We start from the raw sequence: 23,028 nt of genomic DNA on the forward strand, positions 1-23,028 counted from the left end.
CATATTTCTGTTTTTTCTTTAGTTCTCAATAAAGTTTATTAAAAAAATAAAGCAAGTCTAAAATACGTTGTAGCTCAATTTTAAAAACTAATAGTTGTAATAAATATACACTGAAAAACAATTTTGTCATTGAAAATTTACATTTTTCTTAGTAAAATCAGCCAGAGGGGTCACTGAGTTGGATTGGACTTCTTCTTCCAGGCCACTAGAGGGCGAGCGCGACGCACGAAAATCCAGTGTTTATTGCGTCATCAGTGCGGGCCGCGGAACCAGCCAGCGAGTGACTAGTCCGTCCCTTGACACAGCGAACAGATTTGACCATATTTCATCAAAAATAGCGATAAAGGCAACGAGCGGCGGCAGCGTGGATGTTTGTGTGAGGTAAGGAGAAAATGATGGCGTGTTTGTATTGTTTTATGTCCGAAAAATCAACGTAAAGTGGCGGTGACGTCCTGCGACGCCGTCACTTGGATTTTTTTTTTTTGGTGAAAACGTCGTTTAAAACGAAGGCTAAACACAAGGAAACTGTAATTCCGATTACAAGGACACCAGTAAACTGGTTATTTACAATTCCTCTGGCCAGGATATTCAGATTATGAGGTTTACACCGGTCTCTCACAGAATTTTCAAATTAATGTTATTCTGCTTCAATTTTGCAGAGCGTTAGTCCGATTTGCCCCGATAATCCGATTATAGCATTTATTATTTTAAAAGTATTACTTCTAATACACTGACAAAACCGTTTACTCAAGGTGTTTTACGAATTCCAAATACATTTAATCTGTGTATTCTTGGAGCGTAATCTGATTATACGTGTCTTCATGGACGCTAATAATCTGTTTATTGTTGTCTGTAATGTTCTACAGACAATAATGTTCACACTATGTTCTATGTAAATAGAATAATGTACTAATAATAGTGTGATTATATCTGATTGCAGGGACAATAATAAACCGATTATTGGCTTTATTCAGAATAAATCATAGATGTTTTAGAGGATTTGGTAAAAGAATATTCTAATCTGTATTATACAGTGAAGATTTTACACATTATAGTCCAATCACAATTTACATCTACATCACATCTGAGGTAATCTGAGTAAAGTGTATACATGATAGTAAAATGTAACTGTTGCTAATCTTGGACACTCTCTCATGCGGGTTAATTAGTTCGTAATCCAGAGTTAATTTACTGAACTATTGTTTTCTTTAATCAGATTACTGGTTGAATTTGTCTCACATTCAGCTCCTTAAGGACATTTTTGATTACGTTCAACTTTTTAGGTTTTTTTTTTTTTGTCAAAATAAGTCGCATCGTCTTCGGAATGCTTGATGTTTCCTGCTATTTTTCCTTCAGAGTGAAAATTGCAGGTAACCATTGGCAACAATGACCCGGCACAGATCAAAGGCAACGAAACGTACACCGCATGTGTGTGCAATTCTAACTCTTTAGGCAAAAGAGATGGACAGCGACGTGGAACCTGTTTGAGATCTCGCAGAGACCTGACCTCTGTCCACCCTGTGTCTTCATTTCCCTCAGGTGTGTGTTTTGTCTCTGAGGTCCAGCAGTGAGGTCGGTTGCCATGGCGTCTCCAGGAGGACAAGGAGGAGCTCTGTCGACGAGAGGGGGCGGCGGCACCTCCCGGAGGATGAAGTGGGCTCTGGAACTGAGTTTAGGAAGCACAAGGTGAACAGATTTGAGTTCATGTTACTTTTCAGATCTGTTAATCTGAGGTAATCTCTATGCACATTAGACATTCCGGCCTCCAAATTCAGCCGAAAAAGGCTGCAGATGCCAAATCGTATCTGTCAACCACAAACTTTAAAAAAAGTGACGTTGAACGAACCCCAGGCGCCACAGAAGAGTCATGTACAGTCAGTCACGGAGGAATTATTATTTTGTCACGTGTTAACGTTTGTGCTGCAGGAGTCGCAGCGAGCGCCAGGGTGGTCAGGGAGACGTCGTTTATCCCATCGGCTACTCGGAGAAACCCGTCCCTGACACCAGCATCCAGGAGACGGACAAGAACCTGGTGGAGAAGGTGAACACAATGTTTTATTGTTGAAATTTAAAATGTCTTAAGTCATGAGTTCTTAATATTTGATTCTAAGAAAAAAAGAGTATTACAATAATTTCAAGGTTTTGGGAAACACCAATCTGCATTTTCTGAACCAAAAGAAAGTACTGGATTATTCGAGAATGTACTCCACGGAGTAATTGAATATGAAAATACTTAGTAGTTGCAGCTCTAATAAAAAAAAAACATGCATAACCTTCAAGAGCTGCATATATTTCACTTAGGTGTACCTAATAAACTGGCATGTATGGGAAAAAACCCTGGAAAAATTCACTTTACTGTCGTAGAGAAGCAAAGAAAGCAGAACAGTAACATTTCAGGAGCTGAAGTCACAGAAATTCACTCAGTGATCATCATCATCATCACTGGCTTCTCTCTCTCTCTCTCTCTCTCTCTCTGTCGTGCAGCGGTGTTGGGACGTGGCCCTCGGGCCCCTGAAGCAGATTCCCATGAACCTGTTCATCATGTACATGTCGGGCAACACCATCTCCATCTTCCCCATCATGATGGTCTGCATGATGGCCTGGAGACCCATCCAGGCTCTCATGTCCATGTCAGCCAGTGAGTATCTGCTTATCACACACCTTTCACCTTTTAATACTGCTTTATAGGCACGTTAAAGGGCTGCTACATGTTTTTGTGTGGTGAGCGGCCACCAGTGGGAGAGTGGGAGGACACAGGAAAACCGTATTTTAGCCGCTAAGCAAAAACGTGTGTAATTTGTGACTTCAGTGTTGGAAATCCTCTATTTGGATTAACCTCAGTGACACAAACGTACCACAAGGGGCAGCAGTAGACCCCCGTGAGCTAAAAACACTGTTTTTCAGTTGCTCTTTCTAATGTGGCTAAAGTTCAGTTTTTCTTGCCGTCCTTAGTGGTAACCGAGTTAACTCTGTGATGTCTGCTCTTGTGTCCCAGCTTTCAAACTCTTGGAAAGCTCCAGTCAGCAGTGGCTCCAGGGCCTCGTCTACCTGGTGGGGAACCTGCTGGGCTCCGCGTTGGCCATTTACAAGTGTCAGTCCATGGGTCTGCTCCCGACGCACTCGTCCGATTGGCTGGCCTTCATAGAACCACCTCAGGTCTGTAATAAAACACAGAATTGTTCAAATTCTCGATTGTCTGGGAGGGAAAAAAAGGCTCTAAAACCAGGCTTTTTGTCCACAGAGGATGGAGTTCATGGGCGGAGGGATGGTGTTGTGAAGACAGGAGGAGACGTGTCCATGCAACGTGAAGAAGGATTCAAATATTTCCAGAGGTTTATAAACAATACTGCTCATTTTTCCCACCTGCTTTGACGCCGCAGCCGTCTGTACTTCCATCACTTAAAATGGCTGCCGTTAAAAAAAACACCCCACTGTCCATTTATGGTGCGTTCCAGTTGTCGTCGGAAGTCGGGAGTTTCCCCCGAGTTGCTACTTTTACTGTTAATTGCACTTTTGTCCCGTTTGTTTCGTGTTAAATCATCGTCGTAAACACAACACGGTATGATTTTTTTTTTTCTTAAATCCGAGGACTTGATGCTACTGTTTGTGATGGGTGAAGGTGTCGTCACTCTTTCCGACTTCCGGTGTGAACGGAACGTACCACTACATCACATGCACAAACACGGCAACGGGAGATTATTTACGAGGTTTTTCTTAAAAACATAATACAGATTTCTATCACACTCTGAGGCTTCAATATAAGCAGACACAAACACAACATCGAATCAGATTTTTGTTTCATTTTTCTTTATAAACCCCTCTCGTTTCTCAGTTTACGGTGAAACGATTCACCTTTATTTTCAGCCTGTTTAGTCTCTACGATATTTACTAACCTGTTTTAACTTATAGGTCTGTTCTAATTTATACTGATCTGCTCATTGAAGATGTTCTATGAAATAAAAAATCCTTATTGACCCAAGTCAGGTGTGTTTTCTGTGATTTATGTTTTCTGTTTGTTGGCACTTTCAAAATAAACCTAATAAATGTATCTCAGAAATGATCAAATACTACTGATTATTGTCATGGAATTATGTATTAAAACAGTTTAACGGCAAATTTCACCTCCGACAAGATTTGATTTATCAGGTTCTAAAAACACAGTTGTCAGAAGTGGGATTCGAACCCACGCCTCCAGGGGAGACTGCGACCTGAACGCAGCGCCTTAGACCGCTCGGCCATCCTGACTATGTGTTGCGATTGTTGTCATATTAGTTATAGAATCATGACAGCTAACATCTGACTAATCACGACGGACAAACGGTGGACCGAGCAGAGAGCGGTTAGTTTCGTTGTTTTCCGGATCATGGGCGAAAGACGATGTCAAAAACGAAGTAAGACAAATGATTTCACCTGTTGTTTTTAAACTATCGGACTGAAATGTTGTTCGTTCTCGTCAAGGCGTTTGCTAAAATTAACGTCATCGATGAATTTCACTGAAATGTTACACACTGGACCTTTAATAATGTTCAGAAATAAAAATTTCTCTTTCTTTTTAAAGTTTGTTTTGTTTGTCAAACCAGGAGCAAGCGCGCTGATGCTTTTCACCTTTTGACCAGCAGAGGGCAGCATAGGTTCGTGCTCATTTTTGTGAGGGCTCCCCCCTTACTTTTAGTTATTTAATTAACATAACGGTACATTATTTTGTATTTAACGCTCTCACTTTGTAAAAGGTGAAGATACTTTTTTATTTCACTTTACTTTCGATTTCTGGGTTGTCAGGAGAGGGGGGAAAGTGCCAAAAACCATATAAAAACTATCAATTGTGAAGAAAATAATAATGTAAATAACATACATATAAGTATAGAGTGCATATATTGGGAAAAAACACACAAATAAGGTTGAAAATATTAAAAAAATGCTGATTTTAATTCAGTTTACGCTTCATTTTTATTTTCAGCCATTTACTAACCTGTTGCAAAAGGTGGGATTCCAACCCACGCCTCTGGGGGAGACTGCGAGCCTGAATAGCAGCCGTCGTATAGTTCGTCCGACATTGCGAAATGTTGGAGGGTAAAGGCCAATGAAATCCAAGGCTCCAGCATTCACCGGCCAATCACCTTCGCCCTGCTCCAACTTTTGACCAATTACGACGGAGAAATGTTGAATGGCGTCGAGCAGAGAGCGGTAAGTTTGGTTAAAAACAAAGTAAGACAAGTGATTTCACCTGTTGTTTTTAAATTATCGGACTGAAATGTTGCTTGTTCTCGTCAAGGCATTTGCTAAAGTTAACGTTATCGCTGAATGTCACTTACATGTTACACACTGGACCTTTAATAATGTTGAGAAAATAGCTTTTTTCTTTCTCTTTTGCAACCATTCTTTTTCAAGTTTTCTTGAATCTCTGATGCTTTTCACCTTTTGACCAGCAGAGAGCAGCATAGCCTCATCTTCATTTTTCTAGGCACTTATAAACCAATTGTGATTTTGTTTTTTTCCCCCCTTTTAGTCTTAGAAAATTGTTTTAATTCTAAATGACTTACAACATGATGGTATATTATTTCGTATTTAACACTCTAACTTTGTAAAAGGTGAAGATACTTTGTTTCACTGTATTTAGGTTGTTGTTACTGTAATGTTTGGAGGGGGGAAAAAGTGTCAAAACCCATGTAAAAACTATCAATTGTGAAGACAATAATAATGTAAGAATAAAAAACAGTATATAATGCATATATTGAAAAAGCAAAAACAAAGCATCGCAAAATAAGGTTGTAGAGCTAAGCCTGATTCATATTACTATCCTGTAACTGGATTTAGATGACTGAACCATAACTGAAAAATGTACTTGTCAGAAGTGGGATTCGAACCCACGCCTCCAGGGGAGACTGCGACCTGAACGCAGCGCCTTAGACCGCTCGGCCATCCTGACTGTGAGCCCGACGAAGTGTACTCCGTATAGAACAGTCACAGTCAAAGCCAATCACGATGGAGAAATTTTTAACGGTGTGGAGGACGAAACCTGACTTATGTATAAATAAATACAGACCTGTACCACTTTAAGAGCGCAAAGCATTCTGGGCATTCTAGTTACAGCGGTGAAAGGATCTCCAGTCTCTTTTCTTTTCTCTAATCACTGAATCATCATCTCCTGTTATTGTGTGCTGACCGATGCCCCGGGGGCGAACAGAGCTTAAGTCCATAAAGAACCAGCCCTATACAGTCCTTTATCCCAGTCTCTTACATTTATTATCCAAATTATACAAAATCTCTCCACCGTGATTGGTCAGTGTTGTGATTGTTCTATACTGAGTACACGACCATAACGTGCTCATAGTCAGGATGGCCGAGCGGTCTAAGGCGCTGCGTTCAGGTCGCAGTCTCCTCTGGAGGCGTGGGTTCGAATCCCACTTCTGACAGAAGCATTTTCTAGATTAAGAACCTAATAATTCACTGTATTAAATGACGGATTATTGTTGTCTACTTCTGATATTCCTAGGTCGTATATATATATATGTGTCTCAAACACACTTTTTTTCTCCCCCCAAAATAACTGTGAAGAAAAGAGCTGGAAATTCTGATTCGGCATTCCACAATTACTAAAAAAAGTTAATTTAATAATAATCGACTAACTAGTTTAGATTACAAAAAATATAAACCATTTCACTATGTGTCTATGTCACTTTTTCCTACTAATTCTTGGGAGAAAATCAAAAAGAAATCAAGAAAATTCCACAAACCAGCAAACATACATTAGTGAGTGAGGGAAGTAGCATATTTACATTAAAATAAATTCTGCTGCCAGCAGGTGACGCTATGCCCCGATTTCATTTTCGTGTGCTGATGTTTTCTGAGGTCTCTTGTCACTTCCTGTTTCATGTCGTATTTGGCGTATAAATGTTCCTCTTTTGGGGTTTTTAGTTTGTTTTTTTACGAGTTTGTTCATTTATGAAACCTGAAAATCGCCAAGATGGACGCCAAATTAGAAATTGTTGGCTTCCTGTTGAGTTGAGATCATGGTCCCAATGGACTTTTTTGTTCCTCTTGGGCTGTGTCATGTTAATTTGCTTTGTCCTACCAGGTTTCACCTTTTTCACCTACTTTTTATGTATTTCCCTTATTTTATAAAAATCTTTCACCAGTTCTGATTTGCAAATGTTTGTTCATTTTCACTAACGTTTAGTGCATCAAAAATGTAATCTTTTGGAAGGAAAAAAATAAATACATTCCAGGAATTCCAAATAAGGGCCCTAAAAATATGACATTTCATGTAAGAAAGTTGTTTGACAACTTACAAAATAACAATACAGTTCATTTGCTGTTGTGAAATGTGCAGCTGTGTTTGTGTCGTGTTTATATGAATCCAATAATTAATGATTTTCTGAATGAAATTGAAGATAAAAGTGTCGTAACAGCTTTCAGTCACTTGCTCATTTGTGGGTGTGTGTATATCTTATGTCAGGAGGGAGTTTTAGTTTTGGTTTCTGCAGCAACACCCAGCTCCCAGAACAAAGACACTTGGGTAGAGCAGAGGTCAAACGACAGAGACAAGTGGCCGACAGTTTACACAGCTTTTGTTCTCGTTTTGCAATAATTCCATGTCAAAGGTGGATTTAATGAGCGTAAAAATCCAGAATCGTTTTATTCTCCTGTACTTCACCTGAAACTCACAAACAAAGAGCATTTCATTTCATTTCATATTTTTGGCCAAAAATTATTTCCTTGTTCACGGAGGTCCTAAATTATAATTTCCATACATGACATATGAAAACAAGCTACTGCTCTGCACTAACACCATTGACAGTGCTTTCTTTGTGTCAACAGGAAGTGATGTGAACACACCGGGGGTGAAAAAAAGGCAAATGTGAAATATCTCATGCTTGAAAGATTGTTGAATAATTGAGATAAAGTATTTGTTTCAGTGGAAAAGGTATAAAAAAACAAAATTTAACAAAATAAGTTTTAACAGTGCTGTGCGCACTGTTAAACAATTTGTCAATTATATATTGTTCATTTGTTTTTAAATATATATAACAGAGTTCATATGGATAAACATGCTAGCTAGTCATTTGTGAAATGATACTGTATATATTCACACATACATAAGTATATATAAATACATACATACATACATACGTACGAGTGTATTCATATAAATACACACATATATGTATATATACACATGTGATATACAGGTGTCTGTGTGTATATATACATATATACACGCGTATATACAAGTATACATATTTTTGAATGCGTAGTATCAAGATTAATATAAAATTTTACATTTCATTTTTAATCGTTGTAATTATTTATATTTATTTACTAAGTAAGTGCGTTTTTAATGTTCAAATTGAAATTAGAAATCCACTTGGTTCTCTTACAATTATGCGCAAATTTTCCGTGCAATGAGTTTAGTATAAAGTCAATGTATGGACGTGAGCAGGCGCAAATTGTGCGAACTTCGTGACTTCGTGAAATCGTGAAATATACGTTCAAAATTCAATTGTTGTTTTGAATGTGTTTGAGTGGTGCTGTTGTGACTGTGATGGTTTACCATAGACGAGTTTCAGGGACCGGTTTTTCTCGCTTGACTCGGGCGAGAGTGGCACGTGGTGGGCGGGGCAGCGAGGCGACAGGGGGGCGGGACAGGTGAGGAGGAGGAGGATACAAAAAAGACAGGGAAGAAACGAGGGGAGGATGATTTGTCAAGTGTCGTCTTTTCTCCTCACTGTGTGTGTATGAGTGTGTGTGAGTGTGCGTGTGTATGTGTGGCCATGTGGAGCGAGTAGAGTTTGTTTTTACTTCGTCGTTCATTGTTTATTCACTCCAACCTTTTTTTGTTTTTAAACTAAACGCCACGAGACACAGAAGCGTTTCTTCACAGGAACAACTTCGGCGGAACCTTTCCCTCACCTAACACGGACTTCAACTGCCTTTGTTGTTGTTGTTTTTTTACATTTTTAAGCAACAACAACAACACGTATTTTCAGGTGAAGTCGTCGTCACCATGGAGGAGCACGACTACCCTCACCCGTTCATTCACGAGGTGAAGCTGACCACAGCGCTGAGGATCAGGGTAACAGTCAAATTTAAACTTTTACTGTGGCTGAAAATGGGTATGGAAGCTAAAAAAAAAATGCCATAATACTCGATTTAGATGAGAGTAAGAACGTGTTACCGGTGATATATGTGGTTCACTGCTGGTCAGACAGAACAGAAATTGTCTATTTAAGTGTATCTGTCTATACTGTGTAATGAAACAACTCTAAATTATCTGTGTGGATATACACACTTTTTCATTCATTTTATACTAATACCACTGATGGACGTAAAGTAATGTGTGGCAGCAGATATTCAAGTGCTACTATAGATAATTGGCACTATTAGAAATGCTGTCATACAGAAACAACTTGACTTTGAGCGACCTAATGTGGTTTTGAATAACCCCCAAGAATCTGCCACCTGAAAGTCATCAGACGGTAATTTGACTTTGATGATCACAACTGACTCACAGCTTCCAAACATGATGTCATGGTGTCATTGAGATAAGGGTGTGAGCCAGAATTGCAAAATTAATCCCCCATCGATCATACAATTGGCTTCATTTTTGATTGGAATTTGAAAATGTACCCAGTTTCTGCAACTCAGATGTGATCATTTTGTGATTTGTCACTGTTTTTTATTTGTGTCTGTCAACAAAGTACATGCGTATTATGTAAACCTGTGGGTGTGGCACATTGTTCAGTCACATAATTGGCTTGTTAATCATCCTCGGAAATAATTAATCATTGCCACCCTATTGTGTCCCTAGTTGTATTTCATCAAAAAAAACAAACTCAGTTTGTGTATTTAGATTTAAAAAAAAAAAAAATCTGGTAAATTAAATCTGTAATACGTTGATAGAAAAGTGTAAAAATGAAAAATTGGTGAACATATGAAGAAAAAAAGAGTTGCATAATAGTGACAGCTAACAAACAGGAGACACACCCTTCTCTAACATGTTTGCCCACAGTGACTTTCATGTTACACCTTCTCTTCCTCTAGTATTTTTGTAAAACAGTCTCTTTTTTTGCAGTTGCGCTTCTCTTTTAACTCTTTTAACGTTTTATCAAATGTAGGTGATCAGTCCTCGCTGGCTGTTGTTAAAACACTCTTGTCTTTTTCTTTTTCGTCCATTCTTCAACTGGACATTCCCTGTTGGGGTCATTGTCCTCCTTTAAGACCCCATATTTTAGCTTCAGTCTCAGTTTTCTGACACCAAGAAAGTAGTTGTCTTTATTGTCTATAACCCTTTGTATTCTCACAACAGGAAATTTGGTCTGTCATGTTCATATTTCTTAAGATATTGTATATTCTGTACCAGTTAGATTCATTTCATGATTATTGGTCACCTAGTGTGATAATCGATTAATCTGTTTCGAGTGGTAAATAATTCAGCTTCTTAAATGTGAATATTTTCTCATAATAGTTTTTGCACCATATAGCAAATAAATCATTAAAACTGAATCATTTTGGTTTGTGTACCAAAAGGGAAACAATGAACAGTTCTCAACATTTCATGGGCCATGAGCAAGTTTTCCAAAACTACACACAATCAAATACATTCATACAAATAGAATGCCATTATATTTAACATCAAAGTCAATACTCCATAATTAGCACAAAGTGCATCCAGTAAACAATAATAACAATAACTCCAATGACAAATTGTTTGATAAAATTGAAAAAAAAATCACTTTTTTTAATAGGTTATGCCATTAAGAAGTATTCATTCCTTCTTTCTGCAGTTTATTTTTTTTTTATGATGCTATTTCCTGTAGAAAACAAAAGAGTCTTCCATATTTATGACTGCGGAAACTAAACAAACCAGACCAGGGCTATAAATCTTTCCCACTCCCTACCAACTGGCGGAACGGGTGATAAGAACATAACGCAGAAATATTTAGACAACTGCTTAATCTGAACACTTTAGACGTGTCGGTAGGATAATGGATGTTGATTAAAATATTTCCAGGTGTGTATGTATACATCCCAGTCGTAGTTCAGGTTTTTAGGAGGTGAGGTTGTATGAGGTACTGGCAAAAAAAAGTTCACCTCATAAAATCCAGTCTGGAATCTACGTCTGCGCCAAAGAAAATCTGCTTTTTTAGCCATAAGGGACACTACTGCTGCCTTATTTGTTACGTTTGTGCCACTAAGGTAATTCAATATAAAGGTTTTCAAATGCTGAAGTTGCAAAATAATATTTTTGAACTTGGTGTAGGAAGCAGCATGAACACCAGCAGCTCCCGTGTGCTGTGTTGTAAAATCGCTGGTTTTCCTCTGTGGACTTTGGTATGGGAGAGTGAGTGGTTTACAAAGTGACACAGGTCTACTTCAGTGTAAGTCTATGATATCTGAAGAACATGTCCACGTCTTTATCTCACTGTTAGACAGACTCTTCGTTCACTTTTACCTCAGTGACACAAACTGACCACACGAGGCAGCAGTAGACCAGTGTCCCCACGAGCTAAAATCGCTGATTTTCTCTATGGACTTTGGTGTGGGAGAGTGGAGACACAAACCTTAGTTATGAGGCAAAAATATTTAAAAATATTTTATATTCTTTAGAATATTTCTAGACTCAAGCTGATGTCCCCTGAAACATAAATGGAGTAGAAAGTTCATTTACAGGATGAATTGTTGATTGTGTTGTTGATCTTCAGGGCATCATCCTGGGCAGTGTCCTCTTCCCTCTACGCGTCACATTGGCGGCCATTTGCTTCCTCATCATGTGGCCCCTGGCGCGGCTACGACTGGCCGGCCTGTCCGAGGAGGAGCGCTCGCGGCCCGTCACGGGCTGGCGCCACTGGCTCTTCCACACGATCGTCTGGCAGCTGAGCAGAGGCGTCTTCCTCTGCCTGGGCTTCCCGTGGGTGACGGTCAAGGGCCGCAGGGCCGATCTGAAGGAGGCTCCAGTGCTGGTGGTCGCGCCGCACAGCACCTACATGGACATGGTGGTTCTGTGTCCGACGCAGCTCGCCACGGTGGTGTCGCGGTCGGAGAATAAAAGCCTGCCGGTCATTGGAGGTGAGGAACGACACACACCCAAACCTAATTCTAACCCTAGCCCTAAAACCAGGTCTTTATCCTCAGAAAGCCTGTTAAAGTTGTGTGGACCAGGCAAAATGTCCCCACAAGGTCAAATTGTCCTCACAAAGATAGGTTTGTTTGACAATTGGTCCACACAGCTGATGTAAGACGTGTACCCACACACATTTTCTACTCTTCTTAGAACTCTGCATTGACCTAACCTTAATAGTGTCTAACCTTAACTTAACCACAATTCAAATCTTATCAGCTCATCAGAAGTGAGGTTCTGCCTCTTTAGGACCAGATGAGGACTACTAGATCTGACAAAGTCAGCGTTTATGCCTTTGAAATCGTTTGAAGGCCTCTAGTCTGCATGAGATTATGTTAAATGTGTAAACGTTTTCCTCATGAACGTGTGCTCTGAATGGATTTTATGGATTTAAAATCGTAAAACTTCATTCGAACACACCAAAAATAATTCTGTTAGGAGTGGAATACCCTGCTTTACGTTCATGTGGACACTTCTTAAATGTGATTTTTATTGTTTCGTTTGCTCCAGTGTTGTTTTGTAGGCAAACAAATTTTTGTTAATCCTTGTTGTGAAACATATTTTTCATAATTTTCCCAGCAGACGGACAAAAACATTCTGCTTCCCTGGTCGTGTAGTCTCACCCGCAAACAATGATTTACGATTATCCAGGCAGCTCAAACGTAAACAAGTGACTCAGTCCTCCAGCGTCTTATCAGCGCTGCTACTTCCTGTCTTGGTTTCTTGGCCGTTCTCCTCTGGTTCTGGTTATAATTGTTTATTTTTTAATCCCCACAGCTTTGCTGGAGTTCAACCAGGCCGTGTTGGTGAGCAGGAAGGATCCAGAGTCGAGGAAAAAGGCAGTGACGCAGGTCACAGAGAGGCTGACCTCTAATGGCTACTGGCCTCAGGTGACGTCTTTTATCCCTACGTCACTCAATGCACTTAAAGACGACCTGATATTCTGCTTTTATTGTCCGGCATGCCGATAATTTTACAGTTTTTAGCGGTGAAATTTGATTTGATTCGTTTTTTTAGGGTTCGTACACACGAGAACGAGTTTAGGAGAATTTGCAAATCCATGTCGACGATGTCATAAAACGGGGGAGTCTGAGACAAGAAGCTGCAATGATAATTCAATTTTTATTGCTTCTTAAATGTGAATATTTTCTGGTTTCTTTGCTCCACATAACAAAAAAAATCATTAAAGCTGAATAATTTTTGGTTCGTAGACGAATGACGTCATCATTTTCACATTTTCTGACATTTTACTGACCACAACAAGCACTGGATTAAACGAGAAAATAATCGACAGATTAGTCGCAGTCCTAATATTAATAGTTTTAATCAGAAGTACAGCATAACTGGGCTTTTTTTTTTCCCCTCAACTGAGAATCAATTAAAACGCTTCTTTTGTTGAGTCCCAGATCAAAGAAAGCGATCTGGATTTATTTAAGAGTGTGGAGTAATCCTCCCTCTTGGCACGAGTCTTGTTTGCTTATCTGATTTAATTACTACTAACCGAGGAGGTGGAGTCTGTTGTCACTGATACAACAACGGTGCAAACACCATTGGGTGTAAATTGGAAGGAAACTTCCAATTTGGCCACGTTTTTTAACTCAAGTCGCTTGTCTTATTTCTGTTCCAGATGCTGATGTTTCCGGAAGGAACCACAACGAACGGACGAGCGCTCATCAAATTCAAGCCCGGTCAGTATTTAACGTCTGAAATAAAGATAACGTTGTATTCAGTTAGTAAAATCTACACACTCTTAAGTCTACGATATCTTTAGAACATGTTAGACAACCGTTTTTGACTGGAAATTGAACTTTGTAAAGTGTTTACTCTCCCACACCAAAGTCCATTGGGAAAATTTGCGTTTTTAGCTCACTGGGGGAAACGGGAGCTGTTGGTCCGCTTCTGCCTCGTGTGGTCACTTTGTGTCACTGAGGCAAATTCGAAGAAAGGATTTCACGTATCTCAAGCGCCAAAGTCACAAAAATAACACATTTAAACTCACTCGTGCAGGCAGCAGTGAACTTAAATTGATGTTTTCTCTAGTTTGGTGTGCGGATTACACTTCAGACTTTAGCACATGTACATTTTAAAAGACTTCTTTTAATCCATTGACTCTGACTTTTTTGCTGTTGTCTTTTTGTCCTTCACTCATTCATCAGGTGCCTTCCTCGCCGGAGTCCCCGTCCAACCTGTTCTGCTGCGCTACCCCAACAAAGTGGTGAGTGACAGACGAACCTGCTCATGTCGATTCATTCACTCGCCGATGACGGCTGTCTGACGAGGTTTAAACGTGAAAGATTTTTTTTACAAGAACACCATTTTTAAAGCAGGTGTTTTCTAAAAGGTTTGAAATGACATGTAAATAAACTTTTGCTGTATTGATCACTTTGTCGTCAGATGAGATACCGCACGCTGATGTTTATCTGTTCATCTCACGCTGCTTATGTTATGTTATGTTATGTTATGTTATGTTATGTGGGCGTTATTGTAAACATCAGTGCGTCGGCATAATAATTAAAATGAAATTAACAGGAAAAAATGAGAACAATCTTTTCATATTTAATAATTTTGTCTTTTTTTATTATTATTATTATTATTATTATTATTATTGGAGTCAATACTGTTAAAGATCAGAGTGCGCGTAAAGTAAACGTAGAGGTACTCCTCAAATTTTGATAAAAATCTTATTATTTTGTCTGGTCCTCACAACTTTAAGTGCCTTTATCAGGGTTGGGGCTTTTGCTTTGGGTGTTAGGATTAGAATAAGGTACAAGGTTAGGATTAGAAAAATGTGAATCTCCAGTAGCTCGACTCGTGACGTCATAACTAGGGAAAATGCGAGTGCCGTCACAGGAAGAGAAGCAAAAGAATCAAAGCGAACAATGCCGAACTGTAGTTTTAACAATCCGGAATACGTGGGTTAATCTCCGACATTTAGCAAAGGCAATGTCTGAAATCAGAGAAGTCTGGTGCGTTTAGCGACAGCCAAGCGGCAAGCCAAATACAAACCTTTGGTTGTTGCAGCTCATGAAATAAAATGCCAAAGAATCGTTGTCATTTAGACATGAGATCACGTGTAGTTGTGAATCGAGATTGTGATTTCTTCTTCTTTTTTAAACAATTGGGAACCCCTTAAATGGACGTACATCTTGATACATGAAGCACATTTTTGAATCCTTCGTCATGTATGTGTGCCTCAGCGTCTTCACTCTGCATGTACAGCACACGCTTTGTTGTGTTTTTCTCTGACCGCCTTTCCTTCAGTTAAAAACAGAGTAGAAGTTTACTGACAGAAAGACAGACAGACAGACAGTCAGGGTGTGTTGACAGTGGAATGTGGAATCAGAGTTATAAAAAGTCTCCGCCCTTGTTTTTTTTGTTTGTTTTTTTTTTTTAAAAAACAAACAAAAGTGTTTTACTGTGTCCACTGTTTTGATCATGGTGTTGTTTATGACTCTTCATCAGGACACTGTTCGCTGGACGTACAAAGGAACAGCCTGGTAAGTTCTTTTACATCCTCGTATCTGTCAAGAACTTTGACACAGTAACTTTCTTAAAGTAAAAGTACAGGATTTGAACACAACACATGTGTGAAGTGAAGTCGTCTGCTGAGAATCCTGACATTGACAGTGTATGTGACGGCTGTGGCGTAACGCGCGCACATATAATCTCACACTTCCCGCTGTGAGGCAGATTTATGGTTTGTTTGTCTAAAGTGGAACAGTGCAGGTGCAGTTTCAATTTGAAAACCATTCAATCAACTATCAAAGTTTTAAGGCTGCAGTTTAAATAGTTTTGTTTTTCAAACATTTTGGAAATATTGCAAATTGGAAACTTTAGTTTGGGAATTTTGGAAATATTCCAAATTGAAAACTTTCGTTTGGGCATTTTGGAAATATTTCAAATTAGAAATTGTAGTTTGGCAATATTGGAAATATTCCAAATTGAAAACTTTAGTTTAGGGAATTTTGGAAATATTTCAAATTTAAAACGTTTGGACATTTTGGAAATATTCCAAATTGAAAACTTTAGTTTAGGGAATTTTGGAAATATTCCAAATTGAAAACTTCAGTTTGGGAATTTTGGAAATATTCCAAATTTACAACTTTAGTTTAGGGAATTTCGGAAATATTCCAAATTAAAAACTTAAGTTTGGGAATTTTTGAAATATTCCAAAGAGAAAACGTTTTATTGAAATTTATGTGAATTTTTGTGACCCTAATCATGATTTGTTTGTAGCCGTGTTGCAAAAGATGCAAAAAAACATCAAATTATTTTCCAGAATTAGTGAAGTTAATCTGAGGAGTCGTCCTCAGCTGGATCTTCTGAATTATTCTTATTCTTACTATTTTTGTTTGTTTGTTTCACGTACAGTACAAGTTAAAAAATTCTGTCGCTGATATTTTTGCCTGAACATTTTTTTTTAAACGTTATTGCGCTACAGTCTCGTTTCCACAAGAAGTTAAACGTGCGATAGATGTCCTGATTATAAATCAAACAGAAAATGATGTTATTAAAAGTTTTTATATGTAATTGTAACGTCACCTCTTTGTCTGACAGGTATGAGGCGCTGTGGCACACGACGTCGCAGATCTACACCAACGCGACGGTCGAGGTACGTCTTTATAACGAGATTGTTTATTTTTACCTTAATGTTGTCTTGATTGATTGATTGTGGGATGTTTACCTTCTTTACTGTGAGTAAACAACAGTTTTCTTCTGTTTGTCCTTCAGTTCCTGCCGGTTTACCAGCCTTCAGAGGAGGAGAAGAACGACCCCGGTCTGTACGCAGACAACGTCCAGAAACTCATGGCCAAGTACGTTTTTAAAATATGTACGACTTTTAATATACAAACAGAAAACCAGAGTTTATAATACTACACATGAAAACGTGACAATCGACCTAAAATCTACATTTATGTGGTTTCTAAAAGTCTTGGTTTCGCTGTTTGCTGTTGCCCTGGCAACGCACCACTACGGTGAGCGATAGAACCTTGTCATGTTAACGCGTCGTTTGCCGTCGTTTCAGAGAACTCGGCGTCCCGGCCACAGACTATGTGATGGAGGGCGGAGTCCCCGTCAGTAAAGTGGGCGGGGTTTCTCTGCCAGTGGATTCTCCCGCCAGGAAAACTCTGTCACTGCTGCACAGGAGCGGGTGAGAGACGACAAAGTCTTCTTTTCTTCTATTTTGATTGTGGACATACATACGCCCCCTGCTGTTTGATTTTTGTACTGAAAGTTTTTCTCCTCTCCTTTTTAAATTTCTCTTGCTCTCTCAGTCTGGGGCCATATGGGGTGGAGTCAGCTCTGCACCAGTTGAGTGACGCGTGTCAGTTCGGAGCCCAGGGTTCAAAGGTCAGTGCGGACGAGCTGGCGTCTCTGCTTGGACTGAAGGACAGAAAGACGGCCATGGCACTCTGCAGCTTCTACTCCAAGGTACAGTTCACACTCTCTGCTCCGCCGCCTGCACACAGACGTCCAGTAGAGGGCGCCGCTCGCCACTGTCCTCACATGCAACTTAAATGTGTGGCTTTGAAAGGGAATTTAAAAATATTACTGATTAATTTATCAGTTTATTTGTAATTTAAACAGTTATTAATGTGTTTCAGACTCTTATGCGAAGTTTAGTTTGAGGAAGTCTTGTGTTTGCGTTTTCCCCCATGTCCTGGTATTTTGAAGGGAAATTATGGGTGTGTACTTCTTAAAAAAAAAACATTCACTATCATGGTTGCCTTGGTAACCAGCATACAGATCAAAGGAAGCTCCACCTCCATGCATTTTCCATGACAGCAGTGGCTTGTTTAGTGATATATTTGTTGTCCAAACACTTGCCAATGAAACGTTACATTTTCTTCGTGTTTTAAAGGAAAAACTCAATTGGAGGAGAACAAAACTCACTAAATTGTTTGGACTAAATTATGTTTATAATTATTTCATGTTTGTCCTTTTGTTTGTAATCTGGCTAAAAATATAAATAAAACTACACAAAATATACTGATGCCACTGTTTTTGTGTGGGTTTTTTTTTTTTTTATTCCAGGATGAAACTGTGGACCTCAGAGTGTTTTATCTGAGCGTTGCTGCTCTGTCAGGATTTTTCCGTTTCAAGTCTCTGCTCCACACTGCCTTTACTGTAAGTCCTGCTGTTCTTTTTTTTTTTTACGTCATACCAACAGAAATGCTCAGAGACCCAATAAGTTTGAGTCTTTTAAAACAAAAAATCTATTTTCAGACAACGGTGTGTGTTTATTTTCTGATTCTGTCTCTTGCAGATGTTTGACAGGGAGGCCACAGGAAGTCTGAGTGCAGAGGAGTTCTCAGACCTCATGGGGGCACTGTTGGGCTTCCCACAGCGCGGCACTGCTGAACTGTACAAGGAGGCGTCCAGTGGAGGATCACTCACTGAAGGTGAGTTGTTCTTCTTTACTTCACCTGTTTGTTTTTTTTTTGCTTGTTTTTTTTCAACTTCCTGTTTAACTCTTGACTAAACTCATGAGGACGTTAGCGGAAAACCAAGTGATTTCAGACAAATTTAAATAGTAATAAATTCAATAATCAGATCATCAAGTTAGAATCTGTGACTTTATAGACGATTGGTTGTAGACGCAACAATTCAAAGGTTACATAGGAACTTCATACATTTACCACAGGTGTACATGTGGAATCTGTACTGCAGATTAATGAAACGGTGGATTGGTAAATTTTGGCAAACTGGACAGAAAATTTACAAATGGATATTATTATTATTATTATTATCATTATTATTATTATTATTATTATTACATTATTGTTTACAGAGAGACGGAAACTAATTTCCCCAGTGAAAGGAAAAATAAGATGCAAAGCACGATAATAAATTCTCATGTCGAGGCGAAAATGTGAGATTAAAAGGTGAAGATATGAGATAAAAAGGCATTAGTGTAAGACTAAAAGGTGAAAATGTGAGACTAAACAGTGAGTTTTAAAGGTGGAAATGTGAGATTAAAAAGCATTAATGTGAGGTTAGGAAAATTAAATTAAAATTGCGAAATTGGGATTTAAAATAAAAAGTATTGGCTACAAATAAGAGTCAAATATGACAAATAAAAAATCTGAAATAGAATAGAAATTTTTAATAACTTTTTCAGACCTTTTTAAATTTTTGACTTTAAAAAAAAGTTTGCCTGACACTTACAGAATATTTTTGTTTTGGTCAGAAAATCTGCTGCGAGTGCTGACGACCCATCTGACCTATCAGAGGGTGCTGAACGAATACCTGCAGCCAGAGGAGGCGGAGTCTCACCTGCTGGCCAATGGGAAGGCTGTAAACAATAACGGAAATATGCACAACGGCAACGGATCTTTGCACAACAGCAAAAAGTTTGAGTGACAATTTTTCTCCAGACCCCTTTTTTGTTTTGTTGTTTTTTTTTAAAAGAAGGACCGTATTATTCTTGATTATCTTGATTGATACAGTTCCAGAAATGCGAGGAACATATATGACAAAAAAGATTGTGCTTTTAGTTTGGTGGATGTTTATTTTTTAATATTGTTCTCATTTAATCTAAAACTGTGTTTATTATTATTTTTATACAATGACCTTATTTTGTAATTGATGCCATTTAAAAATTCATGATGTGCCTTATTTATAAATTGTCCACTTTTGTTTTTTTAAACGGGACGAGGGAATGTGCAAAAAGAAACTGTTCACTGAATCAACTTTATTTTTATGTTTATTTTTTTGTGAGAAAAATGGTTTTATATTTATGAATGAATTAAACTGTGAATTGTTTTAACTCTTACGATGCTGTTTCAATGTCACGTCTCTACAGTTTCTCACCATTAGAGGTCACTGTTTCTTAACAGTCATTTAAAGACATCAAAAATGTCTAATAAAATGTTACTGTTTTGTTTTCGATGTTTATTTTAAAAAGCAGCAGAGTAGGTATACAACGACTAAAATGGAGAATTAAAATTGCCAATATGGAAATTTCTCTAAAACTATACAGTTTAAATGTGATTTACAGTATGCTAGGAGTCATAGATGTCCTGAACACGACTTTATCAGTCTTTTCCAGAAAATGTGTGTTTTTATTGCATCTCAAATTTGAGATTGTATTAAATTTAAAAAGTGCAAATGTGAGACATTTAATTTGAAATTTCTCTAAAACTGTACAGTAAAAATGTCTTATATTAAATATCCGAGTAGTTATAGATGTCCTGAACACAACCATAACATTTTATTTATATAATGAATTATTTCTATTAAAAATTGATGATCTGATTTACAGTATGCTAGCAGTCATAGATGTCATGAACACGACTTACTCAGTCTTTTCCAGAACAAGGAAAATTTACTTTTTATTGCATTTTAAATGTTATGTTTTATTCAACTTTATTATGCTAATAGTCATAAGATGTCCCAAGCACAGCTCACACATTTTTTTCTTTCAATTAAAAAGTGCCAATGTGAGACTCTTAATTTGAAATTTCTCTAAACCTAAAATTCTGCGTTTCAATCCTACATTTCCCAGCATGCCATGCGCTCTGATTTCTGAACCGGAAGACCACTTCGATATCCGGTTGACGACGACAAGAAACTTCTTCCGCCGCACGTGGAATTGAGGAGACGAATATTAACAATCGTCGAGTTTTTTTCGACAAAAAAACAGAACAAAACCAACCTGTTCGACGTTTGTCGTGTTTTGTGGATCCACAGGGACAGTTTGTGGGTTTTTATCACGATGTTTCTGCAGTATTACCTGAACGAGAGCGGGGACAGAGTCTACACTCTGAAGGTAACGTCGTGTTTACATCCACCAGCGAGTTAATTTAATCTGTAAATGTGTAATTAAGCGATATTTACTTAGATTTAGACCCAACAACCTGGCATTATTGTTCCATTATTCGGTCCTGAAGCATAAGTGGATTTAAACCCTATACGTTTTCTAAACATATACTGTATTTAGGCAATGAGAATCATCACAACAGAATAAAATCACTTTTTTTGCTTAAGAAAACCACATTTGATGAATCAAAACAATATGTGTAGTCTTATCCAATGTTTTTCCTGATTAATATGACTAAAAACTCAAATTTACCAAAAATGTATCAATTTGATTAATTTCTGTGTTTTAATAGTGTAAAGGAAAAATGTTCACATTTAAGAGGCTGAAAATGGGAAGCTATACATTGATTGTCAAAATGAGTTGACTGTTAATGTGATTAAAGATTAATTTTGCAGCCCTGTTATGACAAACTTTTAAAGAGTTGTCTGATTAATGACATGACATCTTTGTTAGGGGTGCAATGATTGATCAAGTAATCGGTTACTAAGTTAATCGTCAACGATTCTGATATTTTGATTAACTAGTTTGAGTGTTTCTATTAAATGAGTTAAGTTTTTAGTGCCTTTTATAGGTGATTATTATAGTTTTTTTTGCTCCATATAACAAAAAATATTGTTAAAACTGAGTAACTTGGAAAAAACAAGAGTTTCTGACGCTGTATTGACCAAACCCCTACTGAAAATAATCATAAGTTACATTGCTAATCTTGCTTATTTATAATTTTTAATAAACGTTTTTATTTTCCAGGTCTTGAGTCCTTTAGACCTGACAAGATGTAAATCAATTTCTTCGTGTTTTAATTGGAATTTTTCTCTTTGTCACTAAACAGAAGCTGAGTCCTGACGGGCAGCCTACCAGCTCGGCTCACCCGGCCCGCTTCTCCCCGGACGACAAGTTCTCCCGACATCGCGTGATCATCAAGAAACGCTTCGGACTTCTCCTCACGCAGCAGCCCAGACCCGTCCTCTGAGAGGAGAATGGACGAAGATCAAAACCAAGAAATGGAGGGATGAAGATAAGACTGTAAAGAAAAGAGGAAAACCCCAAATTTAAGGGACTCTACATTTGTTGGTTTTCCGCTGTCGTTGACGTCAACGATCCTTTTTTTTATGTGCTGTAATTTTAGGTTTTTGTTGCAGTTTTATTTTCATGCTGAATAAAACCTCTCCTGATGGATAGTATTTTTTTATTTGTCTATTTGTGTCAAGAATAGTCAAATTAAGGAGCAGTAATCAAAAAAAAAATCAGCCACATTATTAAAAATATGTGCAGAAAATAACAGGAAGAACACAAACATAATCTGCTGACATTTTAAAAAATATCGACTCATGACTGACTTTCACATACTAATGTTCTCTGGCCTGTTTGTCCAGTCATGTGATTTTTAGCTGCAAACCATTAATAAGTGATTTTGTACAGAAAATCCAATTTGACACGGTAATTTATTAACCATGGTCACCACAGTCAGAAACAAAGTACCCATTCAATGTCAAATGTTACATACTTATATGTTGATCTTAAAAATATGTATCAAACTATATCAACATATAAGTACAATCCTAACTACACATACTTTGCCCATGTGTAAATCCTGTAACATACTATTTACATTCTATAAATCACTTAAAAACAACCTCAAAATGTACAACAGACAATACAGATACAAATAACATTTGAATAATAAAATCAATATTTACATAGAATAATTAGTAAGAACATTTTAAAACAATGCACAATATATAAACTGAGGTGTCTCAGCCAGTGAGAAGAGATGTGTTGAATTGGCCATTTTAATACAGTATTCTTTTTACGGGTGTTTATAACGGACATTTACCTTGTGTATCCCGTCTGTGCTACTATAAAACTAAACATGTCACCATAATATAATATGAGGTATTTAGCAACTACATTTCCCTGGACAACACAAATACAAACACAGTTTTACTACTGATAATATAAACAATATACACATAGTAGTATTACCGGAGAATTATTCTTAAAACAATGCACAATATAAACTAAGGTATCTTGCTCAAACCAGTAAGAGGGGGTGAGCACATTTATACAATATATTTTCATATTTACA

At 37.9% G+C, this 23,028-nt stretch overlaps 3 protein-coding genes and 3 non-coding genes across 6 annotated transcripts; 4 read left to right on the forward strand and 2 right to left on the reverse strand.

Moving 5' to 3' along the window:
- The first annotated feature begins 230 nt into the window (after positions 1 to 230).
- On the forward strand, positions 231 to 3,979 carry emc4 (ER membrane protein complex subunit 4). The gene is made up of 6 exons (XM_044020250.1): positions 231 to 381; positions 1,540 to 1,686; positions 1,927 to 2,041; positions 2,485 to 2,638; positions 2,996 to 3,156; positions 3,242 to 3,979. Exons 2-6 carry the CDS (start codon positions 1,583 to 1,585, stop codon positions 3,275 to 3,277), a joined length of 570 nt encoding a protein of 189 aa, XP_043876185.1. The 5' UTR covers positions 231 to 381; positions 1,540 to 1,582; the 3' UTR covers positions 3,278 to 3,979.
- A 183-nt stretch (positions 3,980 to 4,162) lies between these two features.
- Positions 4,163 to 4,245, reverse strand: trnal-cag. Its single transcript has one exon. It is a non-coding gene; the product is annotated as a tRNA-Leu (tRNA).
- Positions 4,246 to 5,843: 1,598 nt separating this feature from the next.
- On the reverse strand, positions 5,844 to 5,926 carry trnal-cag. Its single transcript has one exon. It is a non-coding gene; the product is annotated as a tRNA-Leu (tRNA).
- Positions 5,927 to 6,330: 404 nt separating this feature from the next.
- trnal-cag lies at positions 6,331 to 6,413 on the forward strand. The gene has a single exon. It is a non-coding gene; the product is annotated as a tRNA-Leu (tRNA).
- A 2,256-nt stretch (positions 6,414 to 8,669) lies between these two features.
- Positions 8,670 to 19,895, forward strand: lpcat4 (lysophosphatidylcholine acyltransferase 4). Its single transcript, XM_044020338.1, has 13 exons — positions 8,670 to 9,073; positions 11,703 to 12,066; positions 12,896 to 13,008; positions 13,746 to 13,806; positions 14,275 to 14,333; positions 15,581 to 15,615; positions 16,676 to 16,730; positions 16,850 to 16,932; positions 17,145 to 17,270; positions 17,395 to 17,551; positions 18,155 to 18,247; positions 18,387 to 18,522; positions 19,311 to 19,895. Exons 1-13 carry the CDS (start codon positions 9,005 to 9,007, stop codon positions 19,481 to 19,483), a joined length of 1,524 nt encoding a protein of 507 aa, XP_043876273.1. The 5' UTR covers positions 8,670 to 9,004; the 3' UTR covers positions 19,484 to 19,895.
- A 761-nt stretch (positions 19,896 to 20,656) lies between these two features.
- Positions 20,657 to 22,123, forward strand: nop10 (NOP10 ribonucleoprotein homolog (yeast)). The gene is made up of 2 exons (XM_044022071.1): positions 20,657 to 20,891; positions 21,772 to 22,123. Exons 1-2 carry the CDS (start codon positions 20,838 to 20,840, stop codon positions 21,910 to 21,912), a joined length of 195 nt encoding a protein of 64 aa, XP_043878006.1. The 5' UTR covers positions 20,657 to 20,837; the 3' UTR covers positions 21,913 to 22,123.
- Positions 22,124 to 23,028: the final 905 nt, after the last annotated feature.

The sequence above is a fragment of the Solea senegalensis genome, linkage group LG3, assembly GCF_019176455.1.
Source record: "Solea senegalensis isolate Sse05_10M linkage group LG3, IFAPA_SoseM_1, whole genome shotgun sequence".
Classification (NCBI taxonomy): Eukaryota; Metazoa; Chordata; class Actinopteri; order Pleuronectiformes; family Soleidae; genus Solea; species Solea senegalensis.